Below are 18338 nucleotides of genomic sequence, written 5' to 3' on the forward strand. Positions count from 1 at the left end.
GGGGGGAGGGAGCCTTCGAGGTTGGTGAGGATGCCCTGCTTGGCAAGGGCCACAGTGCTGCCAGCTCATGCAGGAGGTTTTCCAAGGGCCAGCGCCCCACCCCCAGAACCTCCCCCTCTCTCAGCCTGGAAACGCTGTCTCTACTGGTGGGGAGGTACAGTCTCTGGACATCCCTGGGTCCCAAGGGTCGAGCCCCCACTATGGCTCTGCCTCAGGGAATGCCCACACCCCTCCCCCCAGCCCAGATCCTGTTACTGGGATACTGGGGAGAAGGCATTTCCTGCCCAGACGTCTTGGCAGCTGCCACTGCCATGGAGACCAGCTTGGAAGCTGGGACGGCCTCAGTCTCTCTGGCTGCTCTGAGCCAGTGATCAGGAGGAAGAGGCCAGGGGCTGGACTAGCTGCAGGGACCCCCCCCACCCCCACCCCAGGCTGGTAGAGCCAAGCCCCAAGGGTGGGGGAGCAGGGACCTCCACCTAGGCCCGCCCACCCATATATATCTCTCTCTCGGCAGGACCCCACCCTGGAATAGATCTCAGCCCCAGCTCCCTCCTTGGTCAGAAGTCGGAGGTTGGGGCGTCAAAGGCCACACCTATCTCATCTCCTCTGCAGACATGTTTATCACCGTGATGTTTGGAGGTAAGCGGGGTCCCCTGTCCCTGCAGATGTGTGGGGGGACGGTATACTCAGAGGCTTGCTTCCCTCTGCCCTGGGGGAGGGTGGGGAGGCAATGTGGGGAACGGGGTGCATCTGGGGAAGGGGATGGGGGATTTGGGGGCAGGGCTCTGTGAGGAGGCAGAGTGAGTGCCTGGAGTGAGTTCTTTGAGGGGAAAACCTGTCCTGGAAATTCAAGAAGGCTCCTCTCGAGCAGCTCCTGCCACGCCCCAATGGCGCATGTTTTTAAACTGCACCATATCTTTGCTGTTCAGTCAGTGGTCCTCAAGCTTCAGGGTGCATGAGGCACTTGAAACTCTAGCCACAGCTGGAGATTCCACCTTTCTGGTCGGGACTGGAGTAGGAGGGGGGTCAGGGCAGGTGCAGGTGGCATGGGTTGTGCGCCCCAGTCACCAACATCTCGGGAAATGGGTGTTGGGGTACAGCCCTAGTCCCATAGACCCGTTCCCTGCTCTGCTTAGGGAAGAGATGGGAGAGGCAGAGGGCCCCATTCACTCACCTCTGCCCCTCCCCCACAGCTGGCTGCCGGGAGCTGGTGAACCCCTGGTGCAGCCTGGTGACTCTCACGGCCCACCTGAGGCAGAGAGCGCAGGTGCCCCCAGGCAGTGAGTGGGAAGGGAGGGGTGATGGGGAGGAGGGCCAAGGGCCCCCAGGCAGGGGTACCAGCCCTGCCCTGCCTCCCTCCCAGCGACCATCGCCCTCCTGGCTGAGGATGGGCATCTGGTGAGCCTGGTCGAGGGTCTGGAGGAGGGGGCTTCCCCAGCCCCCTCCAGGGGCAGCCCCCTGCTGCAGGAGCGTGCGACCTATGTCCTTGTGCAGATCATCAGTAAGTGGGGCCCAAGACTCTCCCTTGTAGTTATGCTGAAAGGTAAGAGGCGGGCAGCAGTCCAGAGACTGCCCACGGCTCTGCTCAGCCCCCACTTTGCCCGGGGCCTAGCCCTGACCCTTCCCATCCAATGCGCTGTCCTGACACCAGCCTGGGCAGCAAACAGGGTCAGAGTGAAAGGTGGGGGTGGGGCCCACCAGGCCGGTGAGCCATTCTTCCTCCCTCCAGAGGGTGAGGGCGGGGCTCCCACTCGCTATGAGTCCCTACTGGAGAAGCTGGATGACTGGTGTCCAGAGCTGGCAGGTGAGTGTCATGGTAGAGCCTCGGGGGGGGGGGGGGACGGACACCTTCTCCCCAGCCTGGACAGGCAGGGCTTCCTGGGCCTTGCAGAGGAGCTGCGCTGGCTGTCGGGCCTACCCGCCATGGGCGATGGCCGGAGGAGGCGTATGGGCACTCGGCATGGCCACCAGGAGCAAGGCCCTCCTTCAAGGCCCCGAAGGGTGGGCTCCCTGCCACCCAGGACCCGATAGTGGGGGCCAGGAGCCAGGTAAGGAAGAGACATGGACATCTTGGGGGATACTCGCATCCAGAAGTGGGGCCCCTTCCCAGGGGATAGACATGTGCTGAGAGGTGGACCCCCAATGCCAAGCCCCGCCTCTGCACACCCCCCCCCCCCCCCCCCGCCACAAGGTGGAACACATTGTCCCAGGAGACAGGCCCTCACTACAACTGGAGTGTAAGTAGTGCCCAAGGGCAGGAACACCCTCAGCGCCCAGGAGAGCTGGAACAGGGCCTGAAACATGATAGGCACTCAATGCAGAGCTGTTGACAACTCAATGAAGGCAGCAGCACACAGTGTGATGGCGAGGTCCACTCAGGGTTTGAAGGAGCTGCTCCTGTTCCAGCAGGCCCCGTGACCGGGCACACCACAGCCAAGTGGCGGAGCCGGACCCAGATCCAAGGGGGCTGCCTGTGGCCTCTGCCTTGTGTGATTAGAACCAGCCAGCCGGTGGCCCAGCAGCATTCCTCTTGCAGTATCTGATAAGCTCTATCAGCAAGAGGGACAAGGTCAGACAGAGGTCACTGACAGACAGAAGGCCATGGGGTACCCCTAGGATGTGGGTACACAGAAAGGGACCCAGAGGCAGCGACAAGAAGGGTGGAGGGGGCAGGCGCCCCTGAGACAAGGAGATAAGATCCTCCAGGGATTCCAGCCCCCAGAGTGGGACGACCTTGGGGTCACCCCTAAGCCTCGCCACCTCCCTTTGGACTGCCAGAGGCTGTCGGCTTACAGCAGGCTCCTCCCTCCCCACCCAGGATGCCAGCCTAAGGTGAAGCAGCAGTCCACCCTGCAGTGTGACATCCATCCTCCCCCGCAAGCTTGTCAGCCAGGGTGCTCCTGGCAGACAGGCCAGTGAGAGGACACACAGCAGGCTCTGGTCTAAAATAAACTCTTTTAATTGCACATTTGTGTCTCGGGTCATTGGTGGGGTGAGAAACCCCCTCTGCACCCCCAGTCCCAGCTACATGGGTACAATCTGACGCAGTGGTCCGGCTGTCGGTGAAAGGGTGGAGGTGGCGCAGGGTTACCGGCGGATCTGCACCAGTCTGCACTGGTCTCTTCAGGGCAGGGAGCTCAGACCTGCGGAGGGAGAGTGGCACAGGTCCCTGGTCAGCCCAAAAGTGCTGGAAGACGGACTGCCTGTAACCAACCTCCCCCTGCCCCAGCCCCAGCTCAGGGGCAGCTCGCTCACCGTGGTTGTACTTGCACTGCTTCAGGGCCTCGCTGAAGCCCTCACACAGGGACAGGTCACTCTGAGTGGTGGAGCAGTCCAGGAACTGCCTGATCTCGTAGGCACAGGGTCCCATCTGCAGGGGCTGGGGGGCAGTGCGAGCTGGGGCCTGGGGTACCGTGCAGGAGGCAGCAAGGTCAGCTTGGGGTTGGCACCCAGAGGTGGATTCCAAAGCTGGGGGCCGGGTGCCCCTCCCCACATCCCCAGCCTGGCTGCCCCAAGGGTCCCAGGCAGGCTGAGTGACCCAGGGCCAGCCCACCCAGCTGCTCCATCTGTGAAACAAGGTAAGCCCACAGCCCCCTCAGAGCCACTCAGCTGATGCTGGTGCCGGTGTAGATAGCAATTCCCTGTTGCTTCATAATGGGCATGTTGGGCAGGTGAGGGAGTGGGAGAAACACCTAGAAAAGCCCAGTGCTCTGCTTGTCCTCTTGGAGTATAAGCCCCATTCCCACAAGTTCTGGCACCTTCCTGTCTCAGCCACACTGATCCTCATAAGTCCTGACCCGCTAAGCCCGCATTTGGCTCAGGATGGGTGGGGTGCCAGTGGGGGACAGGCCAGCAGGGAACAGGTCTCAGAGTCAAACGCTACCCTGTGCCTTTGGGTCAAGAGACTACAGTGCCTGCCCTGGAGTGAGAAAAGTGGGGACTCAGGAACTTCAACATCCCTCCCCTCTATTAGGGTTAGGTGACCTTGGGCCAGTCTCTGAGCCCCTAAGGGTCTGGGTTTCCCCATCTCTAAAGGGCTGGTGGTGTCTGTCCCTGGGAGTCTAGGGACCTTGGCCTCAGTGGGGGGGAGGGGCTGGAAGAGCCTGCCTGTGAGTGACAAGAGGCCCACAGCAACGTGAAGAAGAGGATCTCTTTGGGCAAAGTCCTGGGCCTGAGGCAGCGCCGGACACGCCTGGACACTCCTCGCTGGACAGTCCAGCAGCTCTCTGCTATGTGGCCTTGAGAGCCGCGTGCCTCAGTTTCTCCCGAGCCCGTTGCCCACCTGCTGAGCTGCAGGCTGGGCGGGCTCTGAGCTGCCCCCGCTGAAGGCTCCGGTCAGGGCGCTGCCGACGACGTGTCCCACAGCTGAGCCCACTGCTACTCCGGCGGCCGTGGACGCCATCTGCGCCATCAGACCCGGCTGGCCCGACGCGGCGGGGGCCGTGGCCGCGGCCGAGGGCGGCGGGTGCGCGGGCGGGTGGGCAGTGGGCGCGGCGGTGCGGCTGCAGGGTTGGGGGAAGCAGCGTTAATCCCGGCCCGACCCCAGGCCAGGAACCCCAGGGGCCTGCAGCCCCTGGAAATGCGCCCCTCTCCTCCTCCCGGAGGGGTGGGCGACCCCGTTTTAGACACGTGTTGCGCCGCCCGCGCCCCTCCCCTCCAAGATGGCGCAGTAGTCGCCAAGGTCACGCTAATGCGCCCTTGGGGGAGTGCCCGTGAGTCCCGAGCCCCCTCCCCACGGGGCCCCGGTCCCGCTCACACCTGGCTGTCCGGGCACCCGCGCTGCGGCTCCCCCGGGGCATGGTGGCGGCGGTGGGACCCGGCTCAGCACAGTCAGAGGCGGCGACGGTGGCAGCGGTTCTGTCTCAGGGACGAACGCGGTAGCGCTAGTCCCAGCAGGCGCGAAGAGGCGGGGCCCCGGGGACACGCCCCCAGGGGGAGGTGCCAGGAGTGTAGCCGCTCCTCCCTCCCGCGGGTACCCCGAACTCCTCCTTGCCAGCATCCCCTCGACACTGCGCCTCCCCTGCGACTGGATCGAGCAGTGTGGGCCCTGGGGACACGCGCCAGAGTCACAGAGCGCCGAGGGCTTACTCAGGGGCGACGGGCCAGGGCCTTCAGAGACCCCCGCGGAGCGCAAGGAGTGGGGCTGGTGCTGTCAGAGCTCCAGGGCAGAGGAGACGGGTGGCGAAGGGTTGAGGCCAGCCAGAGTGGGGCACGAGGCGCCAGGCCAGGCTGTGCTCCTCCCCCTCCTATCAGACGGGGTTTGCAGATTTCGGCGTGGTCTCAGGGTCGCGGGGTGTGCGGGGGACTAAAGCGGGGAAGAGACCTCTGCGGGAGATCTAGCGCGACCCGTCCCCAGAACCCTCGCCAGGGTGCGTCCGGAGCTTCTCTTCGACTCCACCCCGGCCAAAACGCGGGGCAGGCGCGGGCTGCCCCCGCCCAGGGTGCGATGCGGCCCTACTCCCCCTGAGCCCCCTGCCCCACGGATGCAGCGTCGGACGCTGACAGCGTTTATGCGACATTCAAGCAGCGCGTCCGTCCCAAAGGCCTGACCTGAATGCATGGAGGCGCACGGGCAGGTTTGAATCCTGTGGCCTCGCGATTTTACCGCCTTGTTCCGGGCCAAGGGGAGGGTGGAGGCGCGGGATGAGGACGCTTCCCAGCCCTTCAGGAACTCGAGGTTTTTATATCTTTCCTGAATGACTGCGCAGTGGTCATACTATTACCCTTGAGGAGGAGGGGCCCTGACTTCCCTCCCCTCCCCTGTCACTGTGCAGTGTGCCCTGGGGGGACCTCGTGGCACCGAGATTGTGGGGAGGATGAAATCACCCACAGCACAGCATGGGGAGGTGGTCCCAAGTGGGGAGAGGTGCCCCTCGGTGAGGAGGAAGGAGGGAGGGAAAGGAAAGAAGGGGCGGGGCAAGCGGCACGGCCTGGCACGCTCCGTTATGTGTCTGCCGTGCCCTTATGGGCCACACGTACCTGCAAGCCATGTGCACCTCTGTATTCTTACCACACAATCCTCTCAGCTGGCCTGTGAAGCAGGACCCTCCCCTGACCCCCGGCTGGGCCTGGGTCTCAGTTTTCTCCTCTCTGAAGTGGGGGTGACCACCCACCTCTAGGTGAGGTGAACATGTGAAGCTGGGGCGTTCGCTCCTCTCAGACGTGCCAGGCCTGGTCCAGCGTCTACTCCTTTGCTGGGGAAGTCCCTGCCCACCTGGTTCCCGTTTGCCAAATTGGTCCACCCTTCTAGTCTTATCAGGGTCCTCCTGCAGGAAGACCTCTGTGGCCAGCCCCCTTGCTGGCAGCATGGTTGGCCTGTAACCATGACCACCCACCCCGGGCCTGCACTGTGGGTGGTTGTGCCTCAGCACCCATAACTGTTGGACTGCAGGTTCCCCAAAGTACAGCCACGCACCGCTGGACACAGCCAAGAGCATTTAAGATAGTTACACCAATAAATGTTTTTATTTAAATAATTATGTGTTTTCAAGTATATCAGAAAAAAAGTCTATAATTAGCTCATCAAATCCATAATTACTTGACCAATATTGCTAAGAATGAAGTAGGCATTTCAATTTTTAAAAGTGAATCACTTTGAAGAAAAAGATTGCTCACAGACCAGGTAGTGAAAGTCACTGTTGTCTTCCCTCTCCTCCCCTCTAGGGGTCTCTGTGGAGCCTTCCCGGAGAAGCCCTGAAGGCTCCTGGACTGGGACCAGAGGCAGGGTTGACAGCCTGATGGCCCTCACTTCCCTCCCAGCCACCCTCCCTTCTTAGGCCCAGGCCGGTGCCCACAGCCTCACCTTGCAGCAGCTCAGGACTCTGTCTGCCAGGATGGGAGCTGCTGCCTGGATTTTGGCTCTGCAGGGTGGCCCGGATGGAGCCAACTGCCTGGTGAGGCGGTGAGGCCCGGCCAACCCAGGGAGTGTGTACCAGTAGCAGACCCCTTTCAGCATGGGGACACCCCCTCCTTTGATGCTCACCTCTTCTCCCTCGGCTCTCAGGCGGCTGGCCCTGAGGGGCCCCGAGGAGAATGTTAGTCCCTGACCAATGGACTCCCTGGGACCCCAGCGCCCCCCTCAGACACCACCCCGCTGCGCCCCTCTGACAGCACCCTCCCTCTGACTGACCCACTGGAGGGCCTCCTGGTCCCTCTGCTTTCCTGTTGGTATGGAAAGCTTTCTCCGGCCCCTCCTTCTTGGGGCCTGTTTTCCCATCTATAAATTATTGTTCTGTTCAAGCTAGGGGGCTGGCCAGCCTTCTCCTTACGCCTCAGTTTCCCTTTCCTCACAGGGGCTGTTCTGCCACCTTCCAGATGAATCAGCTGAGGCTCTAAGGGCTGGGGGGACTTGGTCAAGGGGAGGACCACCTGTTATAGGCTAGCAGGATATCAGAGGTCAGGCCACCAGGGAGCCCAGGATGCTCCTTCCAAGGGTGGGGGTAGGGACCTAGAGGAGTGAAACCCAACTCCTCTCAGACTCTCCACCGCACGGTGGGGAAACTGAGGCCCAGAGTAGCACGAGCTGGCCAGGGCCACCCAGCAGCAGGCCCCCGAGGTGACAGGCTCGGCCCCACCAAGGGAAGGACTGGGACCCGGGCCCCAGCCGCCGCCGGGCCAGCCCCTCCCCGTCCACCTCCCCCACCCCGGCGGCCGCCGCAGCCGCCGCCGCGGGGAGAGTGTAGAACAAAAGGCGCGGGGGCGGGGCCGGGCCGGGCGGGGCGGAGGCTATAAGGGGCGGCGGCCGGCGCGGCCCAGCAGGCCCAGCAGCCCCGGGGCGGATGGCTCGGCCCGCCGGGCTCTGCTGCGCGGCCCCGCGCGCTCTCCTGCTCCTGCTGCTGCTGCTGCTGCTGCTGCCCCCGCCGCTGCTGCTGGCCCGGGCCCCGCGGCTACCGGTGAGTGCCCGCCGCCGGCCCGCTGCTCCTCCGGGGGGGCGCCGGGCACGCGGGCTGGGCCCAGTGGCCAAGCTGGACCCACGGGGGTGCCCGGGGTGCCCTGGTGCGGCCCGTTACCCGAAACGCTTTCTGGGTCCCTGCGGGCGGGATAGATAGTGAGCTTCCCGTCTTTGGAGGTGTGCAAGGGCAGCCTGCGCCGGGGCGCTCAGGCTGGTGAGGCGGGACTCTGCGCTAGACGCACGCCCCCTCCCAGCTTGGGGACGTGCTCCTCGGCGCCCCAGACAAGGCTAACCGGGTGTGTGCTGGGGGAGGTCCCAGCGGGAGTGGTTACAGGGCCGTCTCTTCATTGCAGGGACAAAGCACAGCAGGTCTCAGGCTGGTGTCAGCCTCCAGGTGTGTGGCCTCAGTGAGCTCACCTCCAGGGGTGCAGTGGGCTGGAGGATTAAGGAGGAGCTGGGGAGGGCAGGGTGCTGGGGGACATGGGGTCTGAGCCTGGAAGAGGCGCCCCCCCCCCCCCCCCCCCCGCCCCGGGCACCTGTGAGCGGCAAGTTTGGGAGGCTTGGAGCAAGGACATGCTTGCGCGGCGGAGTGTAGCTCCAATGCCTGTGTGAGAGTGAGGCCTGGGTGAGAAAGGAGGGGGCGGAGAGCGCTAGTGAGACCCTCTGAGAGCAAGGGGGCGGGGAGAGAAAGGGGAGGGGAAGACTGCGTGATCTGGAGAGAAGAGAGTCGGTGTGAGAGAGCAGCAGAGTGAAGAGAGGAGGGATGTCACCGGGTGTGTGTGACAGCCTGCATGTGCCCGCAAGGCTGCACCCTCCCCTGAGCTGGGGCTTTGAGGAACAAGTTACAGGGCACCAGGCAGAGCCCGGGCAACTGCACGCCCACAGGCTCCTGGGCGCCTGGACCCCTCGGACCCACCCCGCTGGGCCGCTGAGGTGAGCAGCCAGCTCAGGCAGGGATGGGCGTGTGAGGGGGGTAGAGGCAGGAGTCGGGGGAGTGGTCCGCAAGGAGGGAGGTCTAACCAGGCTGGGCCCTTCTGTCCACCCGTGCCAGCTGTGCCCTGGCCCGTCTTGCCCTGCGCTTGCTATGGGAACAGGAGGGGACAGGATGGGGGAGTAGGGTGGGGGGGTGGGCACCTCCCCGCAGGCCCTGCCTCTTGCCCAGCCCCTCCTGGTCCCCTAGACCTTGGGGCAGAGTCAGGAATCCCCCTGGGTAGCTCTGGAACCCACAGGGGCGGGGGTTGGAGGGACCTACGTCTTCCCTGTGTGCCCCTTGGTGAGCCCTCTTGTGCCTCAGACCCTCACCCTCTCGTTGTGTCAGGTGGGCGGGAGAGAACGGCACCCAGGGCTGGGCTGAGGACTGAGTGCGAGGGTGTGAGGACAGGGCTCAGCAGGCACCCGGGAGACATTCCGCCACCTGGAGCTGCCCCTTTGACACTTGTACAGGGTCAGCTGGGGCCAGATCTGAGCCAGGCTGTTGTCTGTCACTCTGCAGTTATGCAGGGAGCATTTAGGGTCGCCTCCGCCATGTTTATCCCCAGGCTGCCTCCGTCAGGGCCAGGAATGCTCTGTAAATATTTATCCATCCCCGTTTGCAGCTTTCATGGTTGATGAAACCCCAAGCCCAGTGGGACAGATACTGTCTTCCCTCCTGGAGCCACCGGGGGAGGGGAGGGAAGGGGAAGATGGACCTGCCTAGCAACTGGCTGTGTGACTTGGGCAGCTTGCTTGACCTCTCTGAGCCTCAGAGGGGCTTGATGCTGCATAGAACGGCATGGTAATGCTCCCCTGTCTTCCTCACAGCCTAACCAAGTGCCCTCCCATCAGAGTCACCTCTGCTATGTCACCTCGCTATGGTCAGTTATCCCTGTTGGACCAACAGCAAACTGAAGTCCAGAGAGGGACACAACTAGCCTGGCCTTTACCCAGTGGTCCTCTAGTCTGGGGTCCTCCTTTATCTCCCCTCTACTGGGTGCCTCCCATTTTCTTGATTGGAAGGTGGTCCAGGGGCTGACTGCGAGCCTCTAGCTCAGCTGGGAGGCTGAGTCGGCCAAGAAATTCCTCGAGTATGTTTGAGGCTGTGGTTTGGTGCCTGCCCACCTCAGGGCAGGTCAAGGGAGGCTACTGGCCAAGGAGGAGGAGGGAATGCTCTGGAAGAAACACTTCTCAGGAATGTGGGTTTTGGAGATAGGCCGAGAGCTAAAGTGGGGGGAGAGCTGTGGGTCAAGAGGAGGTCTATGCCCAGCTCTTGCCTGACTTGCTGTGTGACCCTGGGCAAAGTCCTTGACCTCTCTGGGCTCTGTTTCTTCCTCTGGGAAATGCCTGCTCCCTGACCCTGGAGGGCTGTAGGTGAGGTCATGAGCACCACCCCACCTCACTGAATCCCAGCAGCCATGAGAGGACCAGCGCACCCATCTTAGGAATCAGCCAGCTGCTCCGTGCCAGGCCTGCAGCTATGGCATCTGGCTCCAGGCCAGAAAGGACTTGGGAAGATGAAGTGTGGGAGGTCAGTAGGGCAGAAAGCATGTGTTCCATCCTGGTAATGGGGAAACTGAGGCTAAGAGCCATAAATGATGGGCACCCAGAAAAAAGATCCCACTGGCTGGAGGCCTCAGTTGTAGCGCCTCCTGCTAACTGTTTCTCCAAGACCACTGGACGTGACATGGGTGGGGAGCAGGAGGCCGCTGGCCTGCGAGGAGACCCTGCATAAGCCGTTCGTCTTCTCTGGACCTGAAAGCTCCCTCTAGCTGTGACTCCTGTTTTGAAGGAGGTCATTTAGCCCTTTGCCATGGCGCCATCTCCATTTGACAGATGGGAAAGTTGAGGCTAAGAGAGGGCAGTGACTTGCCCAGGGTCACTCGATCCAGGGTCTCCGTGGCATAGAACCAGGCCTCTGAATGTCAGCCCAGGCTCTTTCTGCTGCACTGAGTGTCCCATGACCCAGGACTCTGGGTGTGGACTTGGTGCCCTGTGGGGGCAGGGGAGGAAGGGGTGGTGTGTGAGTCCATTACTCACCCTCCCTCCATGGCTGGCCGCTCCAGGCCTCACTGGGGGGCAGGGGAAGGAGAGATTTCTGCCCATGGGCATAAACAGAGCTGGTAGGCTGGACCCAGGGCTGTTTGGGGCTCCCAGGAGACAACACAGCCCTGTCCTTCCCAGGGAGGGTCCTCGAACCCTTGCCAGGGTTGAGGAAGGAATCCTTTTATCCCTGAGGTTAGAGAGCAGTGTCGGGAGGGGCTGGGGAAGGCCCTGGTGGCTCATCACACAGACCTGGGGTCACCTCCTCAGTGTGAGACCCTGCATATGTGAGGGCCCCACTTTGTTGGGGTGGGGTGGGGGTTCCATGAGCCCACCTGCAAAGTGCCTGGGAAGTAGGAGGTGCTCAGTAATTTCCCGTTCCTTCTCTGCTGTCACCAAGGCGAGGCCCGCCAGGGTCCCTCCTCAGAGGTTTCAGGTAGGGGGTGGGCTGTGAGCACGACAACCTGCCACCTGCGAGATGTTCCCTGGGCAAGTTCCTTAACTTCTCCAGGCTCTGTTTCGTCTTCTGAGAAGTGGGCGGGATGAAGGTGGAGTTGGTGAGAGGTCCCATCCCGGGACTAAGAGCCTGTCTGTGGAGCTGATGGCTTCGCCACACTTATCAGCAGTGAGGCCAGGATCTCCTCGAACCCACAACCCAGTGCGGCTGGCCTCTGCCAGCTAACCAGCTGTTCAGTGAGCAGGCTCTGAGACTGGGGGAAAACTGCTAAGGCCTCACACCCCAGGTAGCTCCACAGCCCCCAGGGGTTCAGGAGCTCCACGTGTTCGGAAGACCCCTTCCTAGTGGGGGGCTCTGGAGGGTTGAGTTCTTGGTGGCTCTGGAATCAGGAGCTTGGGGGGCTGGGACACTGATCAGAACCCTGGGGCGCCTGGGGCCTGGGAGAGCCGCCAGAGGCCAAGGGTGGGGCCTGGGTGGCCCAGCTCCTGCCCCAAATATGGCTGTGGGGAGGCCACAGCCACCCAGGCCAGACAGGCCCAGACCAGACAGGCGCTGAGTCTCTCGGCAACAGCACCGCTCCGTGCCTCTCCTGCTTTGCGCGGTATCCCAAGCCAGGCCTTCGCCTCCGGCCTGGGGTGCCAGAGTCCTCACCTGGCCTCACCATTCCCTTGCTGGGCGACCTCACGGGTCTCCCAACTTCTCTGAGCTTCTGCTTTTTTCATGCATGAGCACTGAGACCTCCACCCTGGGACTTGCAGAGATTGGGGATCTAAGTCAGAGTCACTGCTTGTGTCCTGGGACTCCTGCAGGGTGGGGCTGGGCGTCTGGTAACTGTCTACTACCCCCACCCACACACACCCACACATGGAGGGGGCGGGCAGACCTCATCTAGCCCTGCCGTGCACCCAGCTCTGGTGGGGTACGAGCGAAACTGCCCCCCAGAAATGAGTCCTGAGTTCCAGGTCCTTATTGGGGGCACGGCTGTGCTCAGGGCTTTACACCATCGCCCTGCTTGCCCTCGGATCAGCACTGTGGGAGGTGTCATCCCCATTTGTCAGGTGAGCAAGTCCAGGCAGGGCTGCAGGGTTGCCGCCCCTCCATGCTAGGAAGTGGTGGTGGTGGTGGGTGTCGCGGGCAGGAGCCAGCTCCTGTAACTAGAGGGGTCTGGGGCAGGGACTGGGAAGAAAGGGAGGTGGAAAGATGTTTGCTGGGGGCGTGTGGGGGGAGCAGGAGGAGCTTGCCTGGCTTTTCCTCAGCAGCATTGTGGGATCCATTCCTGGGTGTGTGTGGAGAGGAGAGCCCGAGGCCCTCGGGGAGGGGGCGGGAGGCAGCAGGAGGCCTGGGAACCAGTCATCAGGAATCAGTCAGCCGTGCCCAAGGGCCCTGCCTGGGAGGTGGGAACGCCCTTCACTTACCCAGAGAGCCAGTGGGCTGGGGCTGAGCATGGGTGTGTTGATAGCCTACGCCCCAGGCCTGGCATCTTCTCTCCTGCCCAGGACGCCCACCGCCGCCACCCACTGAGGAGGGGGCTGCAGCCCTGGCATGAAGCTCCTCCCAGCAGCCTGGCGCCTGGCCCTGCTGCCCAGGAGGTGACCCGGCCGGCTGGCGGCCCCAGCCCTCCCCGCTGTGGTGTGCCTGACCCGCCTGACGGGCCAAGTGCCCGCAACCGACAAAAGCGCTTCGTGCTGTCGGGAGGGCGCTGGGAGAAGACAGAGCTCACCTACAGGTAGGGCGAGCGCCCCGAGCGGCTCTCCATCGCTCCGGTGTCCGCAGTGCGCTGGCCGCCCTCAGCCCTGCCGCCTGAGACTCACATTGGAAAGATCTCCATGGTTAACACAGCTGTGTGTCTGCAGACCCCCAAGCCTTCCAGGGACCAACACCTCAGAACCTCAACTTAGATGCACACACAGCTGATACCCCCATACCTGTGCCCTCCCACGGCAGGGGGCGGTGCCTCTGCCAGCACGTGGAGTCTCCGCACACGTCTTGTGCCCCATAGACGTGCTGGGCATGGCCTTCAGCCACCTAGGCAGCCTCTATGGGGACCTGAGGGTCAGGCTGTGGGTTCCATGGCGAATGAGGCAGACACGGCCCGTCCTCTCAGGGTGCTAGGGCACTAGGCACATCACTGTCCAGATCTACTGGGACAGCTCGGGCTCTGTGCAGGGGGAAGCCGTGATGAGAGGCCCTGGGAGGGATGCAGACGCTGGGGCTTACACATCCTGCAGGCAGGCTCTCGGCCTGGGAGAGGAGGCACGTGAAGACAGGGCATTAAAACTGAGACTGCTGGGGTCTCAGAAATGTCCTGGGTGGGGAACTGGGAACCCAGAGGGGGCAGGTCAAGGGGCTAAGGTCTCCCCACAGTGAGTGGTACAGTCAGGTCTAGAAGGCGGGTCTTGGGGCTCTTGGTCCTGTGTCCTTTCCGCTGAATGCAGACACCTGTGTGCACCTAAGGACACACAAACCACCCAAAGATGTGCCCATGTGGCAGAGGGCCCATGCACCCTACCTGAGGCCCAGAGCACACCTGGCCCATGTCTGGTGTGCGTGCACTCCCACTGAGCATCCAGGGGCCACTCCTGGCCTTCAGGGGCGGACCTTGTCCTGAGCGAGGCCCAGGCCCTTCCTCCTCCCCCAGGATCCTCCGGTTCCCATGGCAGCTGGTGCGGGAGCAGGTGCGGCAGACGGTGGCAGAGGCCCTACAGGTGTGGAGCGAGGTGACGCCACTCACCTTCACTGAAGTGCACGAGGGCCATGCTGACATCACGATCGACTTCACCAGGTGAACTGGTTGCCTGGGACCCTTTGGGAATAAGCCCCACCTGTCAGCAGCCGCTGACTCTGCCCCACCCACCCCAGGTACTGGCATGGGGACAATCTGCCATTTGATGGACCTGGGGGCATCCTGGCCCATGCCTTCTTCCCCAAGACCCACCGAGAAGGGGATGTCCACTTTGACTATGACGAGACCTGGACTATCGGGGACAACCAGGGTATGAGCTGGGGACCCATTTTCCAGATAGGACAACTGAAGAGCATAGAGAATGGGGACTTGCCAGGTCCCTGAGCTGGGGTCTGGAGCCCGGGGTCTTGCTGCAGGAGGTTTGGGGATTGCTGGGCTATTTCCCCTTTCCAGGAACAGACCTCCTTCAGGTGGCAGCCCACGAATTTGGCCACGTGCTTGGGCTGCAGCACACGACGGCTGCTAAGGCCCTTATGTCCCCTTTCTACACCTTCCGCTACCCGCTGAGCCTCAGCCCAGATGACCGCAGGGGCATCCAGCACCTATATGGCCGGCCTCGGCCAGCCCCCACCTCCAGGCCCCCGGCCCTGGGCCCCCAGGCTGGGGTGGACACCAACGAGATTGCACCGCTGGAGGTGAGGCGCAGGAGGGTGGGAAGACTGGAGGTGAGGCCCTGCACCCAGCTCCACTGCTCCACTAGCCTCTGTGGCTCCAACGTGGGCTCTTTCCTGGCCCTTCTCTCCCACCCCAGCCGGAAGCCCCACCAGATGCCTGCGAGGTCTCCTTTGACGCGGTCTCCACCATCCGTGGCGAGCTCTTCTTCTTCAAGGCAGGCTTCGTGTGGCGGCTGCGTGGGGGCCGGCTGCAGCCTGGCTACCCTGCACTGGCCTCTCGCCACTGGCAGGGACTGCCCAGCCCTGTGGACGCAGCCTTCGAGGATGCTCAGGGCCACATCTGGTTCTTCCAAGGTGAGTGGGGGCTGGGTGTCACACCCAGGAGACTTCTGGGAGCCAGGAATGTTATGGCCAAGGGGAGGGACAGACAGACATGATGGGCAGACGGAGGGTGCCCTGAAGCCTTGGGGCCAAGGGAGAGCATGGCTCACTGCTCTGGGCACAGCTGGGAGGCTCCCGGAGGCGGTGGTTCTTGAGTTGGGAGCAGGCTAGACGGTATTGCACAGGGGCCTGAGGATTGGCGCAGTCAGCCCGTGAGCCACCCAGTGGAGCAGGAATGATTATGACTCCTGGTCAGAGATGGAGGTCTGGGGCTCAGGCAGGGAAGTGACTCACCTGAGGGCACAGCTTGGAAAAGGCAGAACTAGGATGTGGCCTAGAGCCTGTTCTGTTAACTTTCAGCTGTCAGACGAGAGCCTGGAGCATTTGAGGTGGCAGGGACTTCATAAACAAAGGCCCCGCTGGGGTGCTCAGCAAGCACTTGTCATGGGCAGCCACATGCCAGGGGAAGGAGCGGGAGGCCAGGTGGCCTCTCTGCTGCTTAGACTACCCTTTTCCATGGGGCACCTCTCAGCGCCTGCGCCTGTCCTGCTGGCTCCAGCTTCTGTCTGGGGGTGCTGAGCAGGCGTTCCTGGCCTCTGTTTTACAGACAGGGAACGGAGGCTGGGAGAGTCTGTGGCGGTGGTGGCGGCTGGGCAGGCCTGTGGTGGCTGGCCATGGCAGTTGGGCAGCTCCGTTGCAGCCTCCCCCCTCTGGCAGGTGCTCAGTACTGGGTGTATGACGGCGAGAAGCCAGTCCTGGGTCCCGCACCCCTCTCGGAGCTGGGCCTGCTGGGGGCCCCAGTCCACGCCGCCTTGGTCTGGGGCCCCGAGAAGAACAAGATCTACTTCTTCTGTGGCGGAGACTACTGGCGCTTCCACCCCAGCACGCGCCGTGTGGACAGTCCCGTGCCCCGCCGGGTCACTGACTGGCGAGGGGTGCCGTCTGAGATCGATGCCGCCTTCCAGGATGCTGACGGTGTGTGGAGGGTGGCTTGGCTGGCGGCAGTGGTGCAGCAGCTGCATCTCCCTCTGGTGGTGGCTGGGCATCAGCTCCTCACCCCAGGTGCTTTGTCCAGTGCCCTCCCCGAGCCCCGCCAGGGCAGTGCCATATCCCCATGCTGCAGATGAGGACATGAGGGCCAGAGAGGTGCAAGGACTTGCCCAGGGCCTCCGCCATAGCTGGTAAACTGATAACCGCCGCACACTGAGGACCCCAGACGCAGCGCCAAGCTCCTTACACGTCTCAGGCAATTTTCAGATGTAGCACTTCTTACAAATCCAGTTTCCACAGGAGCAGAGGTTCAGGCAATGAGTCCCTCACCAGGGCCATCCAGGTGGATGGTGGGGAGCCAGGCCCCCAACCTAGGCAGGCCCTGCTCCTAACCACTGAACCTCCTGGCCTCCTGTAATCTCAAAGGACTAGACTGGGGTCTCACAGTCCAGTGCTCTCTCCTGTCCCCCATCCCTGCTTTGTTTCTGTGCTCTCCCACATCAGAGCCCACTGGGAGAGCTGTCCTGTGGTGGCCTCAGGCTCTGAAGCTCCAGGTTGCCCTTATCATCCACCTTGACTTAAGAGGCCCATCTGTGGCTGGTGGGTGCAGGAGTAGAGTGACTTGGAGGAGAGGTGGTGAGGAGAGCAGGACTTGCTTTCCCGAGAGGTAGGAGTGGGGCCTCTGAGGCTGCCAGCATCTGTCAGGCTGGGTGGTAGCTCAGACGACTCTGGGGCAGGTAGACAGGGCTCCCTGAGGGAAGGGGGGAGGTTCTAGAAGGGCCGGCCTGGGGCCTGCACTTTTCAAGGAACTCAGCAGTGGCCACGGCCTGCCTACCTGGTTCTCCCCCTGTGCCCGTCCCTGGGCACAGCCTGAGGGGAGGTGCGGGGCCCAGTGTCCAGTCGCCCAGGCCTGACTCTCCTCTCTCCTCAGGCTACGCCTACTTCCTGCGTGGCCGCCTCTACTGGAAGTTTGACCCTGTGAAGGTGAAGGCCCTGGAGGGCTTCCCTCGCCTTGTGGGCCCCGACTTCTTCGGCTGTACAGAAGCTGCCAACACTTTACGCTAACCAGCTGGGATGACCTCAGGGCCCCTGACCCCTGCCAGGCCACTGACGTCTGCTAGATACCTGTGGCCATCTTTGTGCCCGTGGGCCCCAGGCATGGGACAGAGCCCATGTCTCCTCAGGGGGCTGAGGAGGGGTGCTGCCACCATGACAACTGCAGGGGGGCCACGCGGGTCGTGGTCACCTGCCAGCGACTGTCTCATACTGGGAAGGAGGCTCTGGCGTTAATTAAGGGTGAGGGTGGTTCAGGTCAGCTCCGCCCCACCTCATGCGGGTCATGGTCAAACCTGGCCACCCTTAATCTCCATCCCTGTCCCTCAGGGTAGGACCTCAGCAGGGCTGGGGGAGCTGGAGCCCTCACTGGTTGGTGATTCTGGAGATCTGTTCCCCAGGTTCCAGGCCAAAAGGTCCACAACCAGCTGGGGAGTGAGGGTGCTTCCTGCCGGAGCCCCCAAGCCCTGGAGGCCCCAGCATACCTCAAACCTCATCCCAGCACTGGGACCCTCCAGAACCATGTAAATGTGTGTATAGTGTGTACAAAGTCTTTTTTTAAAAAACTAAGGACTGTTATTAAACACGGTCATTTTCTATCTGCTTGCCTGGGGTCTCTCTGTGACATTGAGGCCAGGATGGGGAAAGGGATGGGCCAGGCAGGTGGGAGGCCTGGCTTGGGACCTACTCTGTCCTGGGAGCCAGGGTCACAGCCCACCCCACCCCCAAGCCTCTGGTCCTTGGGGCTGGACGCAATGCTTGGGGCTCCTCCCGCTCCATTCCTCCATCACGTCTCACCGGATGCCTGTAGTGGCTTTGAAATTGGCTGCCCACTTCCCCACTTGCCCCTCAGATCCTCCTCCACTAAGTGGTCATTTTATCCGATCACACCTCATCCCAGCCACCATCCTGAAATACTGTTGCCCACGGCTGTTGGGACACAGAGCAAAACTCATGGTTGCCACGGCCAACCCTTCCTAACTCTGGAGTGTCTCCTTGCGCGCCGCCCAGCCCAGCATGTATCTTCTTCACAGTGGCACCTCTCACAGCTGCAATTCTATTAGACTGGAACCATATGAACTTGTCAGCAGGGGGCGGTTTCTGACCTGCTGCCCTGCTCACCTGGATACATGGATCACGGTGCTCTGATGCTTTGTTAGCATGGGTCACCGCTCCAGGCTCTAAGCGCCTGGG

General features: G+C 62.6%; 3 protein-coding genes across 4 annotated transcripts; 2 read left to right on the plus strand and 1 right to left on the minus strand.

The window, feature by feature from the left end:
• Window positions 1-336: 336 nt before the first annotated feature.
• Window positions 337-2966, plus strand: C15H22orf15 (chromosome 15 C22orf15 homolog). The gene is made up of 7 exons (XM_046640502.1): window positions 337-435; window positions 515-639; window positions 1194-1280; window positions 1364-1501; window positions 1730-1804; window positions 1892-2048; window positions 2779-2966. Exons 2-6 carry the CDS (start codon window positions 615-617, stop codon window positions 2029-2031), a joined length of 465 nt encoding a protein of 154 aa, XP_046496458.1. The 5' UTR covers window positions 337-435; window positions 515-614; the 3' UTR covers window positions 2032-2048; window positions 2779-2966.
• Window positions 2937-4916, minus strand: CHCHD10 (coiled-coil-helix-coiled-coil-helix domain containing 10). Its single transcript, XM_046640503.1, has 4 exons — window positions 4759-4916; window positions 4283-4502; window positions 3256-3403; window positions 2937-3143 (listed from the first exon to the last, which is right to left on the minus strand). Exons 1-4 carry the CDS (start codon window positions 4797-4799, stop codon window positions 3124-3126), a joined length of 429 nt encoding a protein of 142 aa, XP_046496459.1. The 5' UTR covers window positions 4800-4916; the 3' UTR covers window positions 2937-3123.
• Window positions 4917-7724: 2808 nt separating this feature from the next.
• On the plus strand, window positions 7725-17743 carry MMP11 (matrix metallopeptidase 11). 2 transcript variants are annotated; one of them, XM_046640496.1, is made up of 8 exons: window positions 7725-7892; window positions 12860-13089; window positions 14002-14145; window positions 14223-14356; window positions 14500-14741; window positions 14858-15074; window positions 15819-16076; window positions 17023-17743. In XM_046640496.1, exons 1-8 carry the CDS (start codon window positions 7779-7781, stop codon window positions 17154-17156), a joined length of 1473 nt encoding a protein of 490 aa, XP_046496452.1. In that variant the 5' UTR covers window positions 7725-7778; the 3' UTR covers window positions 17157-17743. The 2 variants fall into 2 exon arrangements, with proteins under 2 accessions (XP_046496452.1, XP_046496451.1); XM_046640495.1 differs by lacking the exon at window positions 7725-7892 and adding an exon at window positions 8448-12421 and having other exon boundaries at window positions 15709-17165.
• Window positions 17744-18338: the final 595 nt, after the last annotated feature.

Source organism: Equus quagga, chromosome 15, assembly GCF_021613505.1.
Source record: "Equus quagga isolate Etosha38 chromosome 15, UCLA_HA_Equagga_1.0, whole genome shotgun sequence".
Classification (NCBI taxonomy): Eukaryota; Metazoa; Chordata; class Mammalia; order Perissodactyla; family Equidae; genus Equus; species Equus quagga.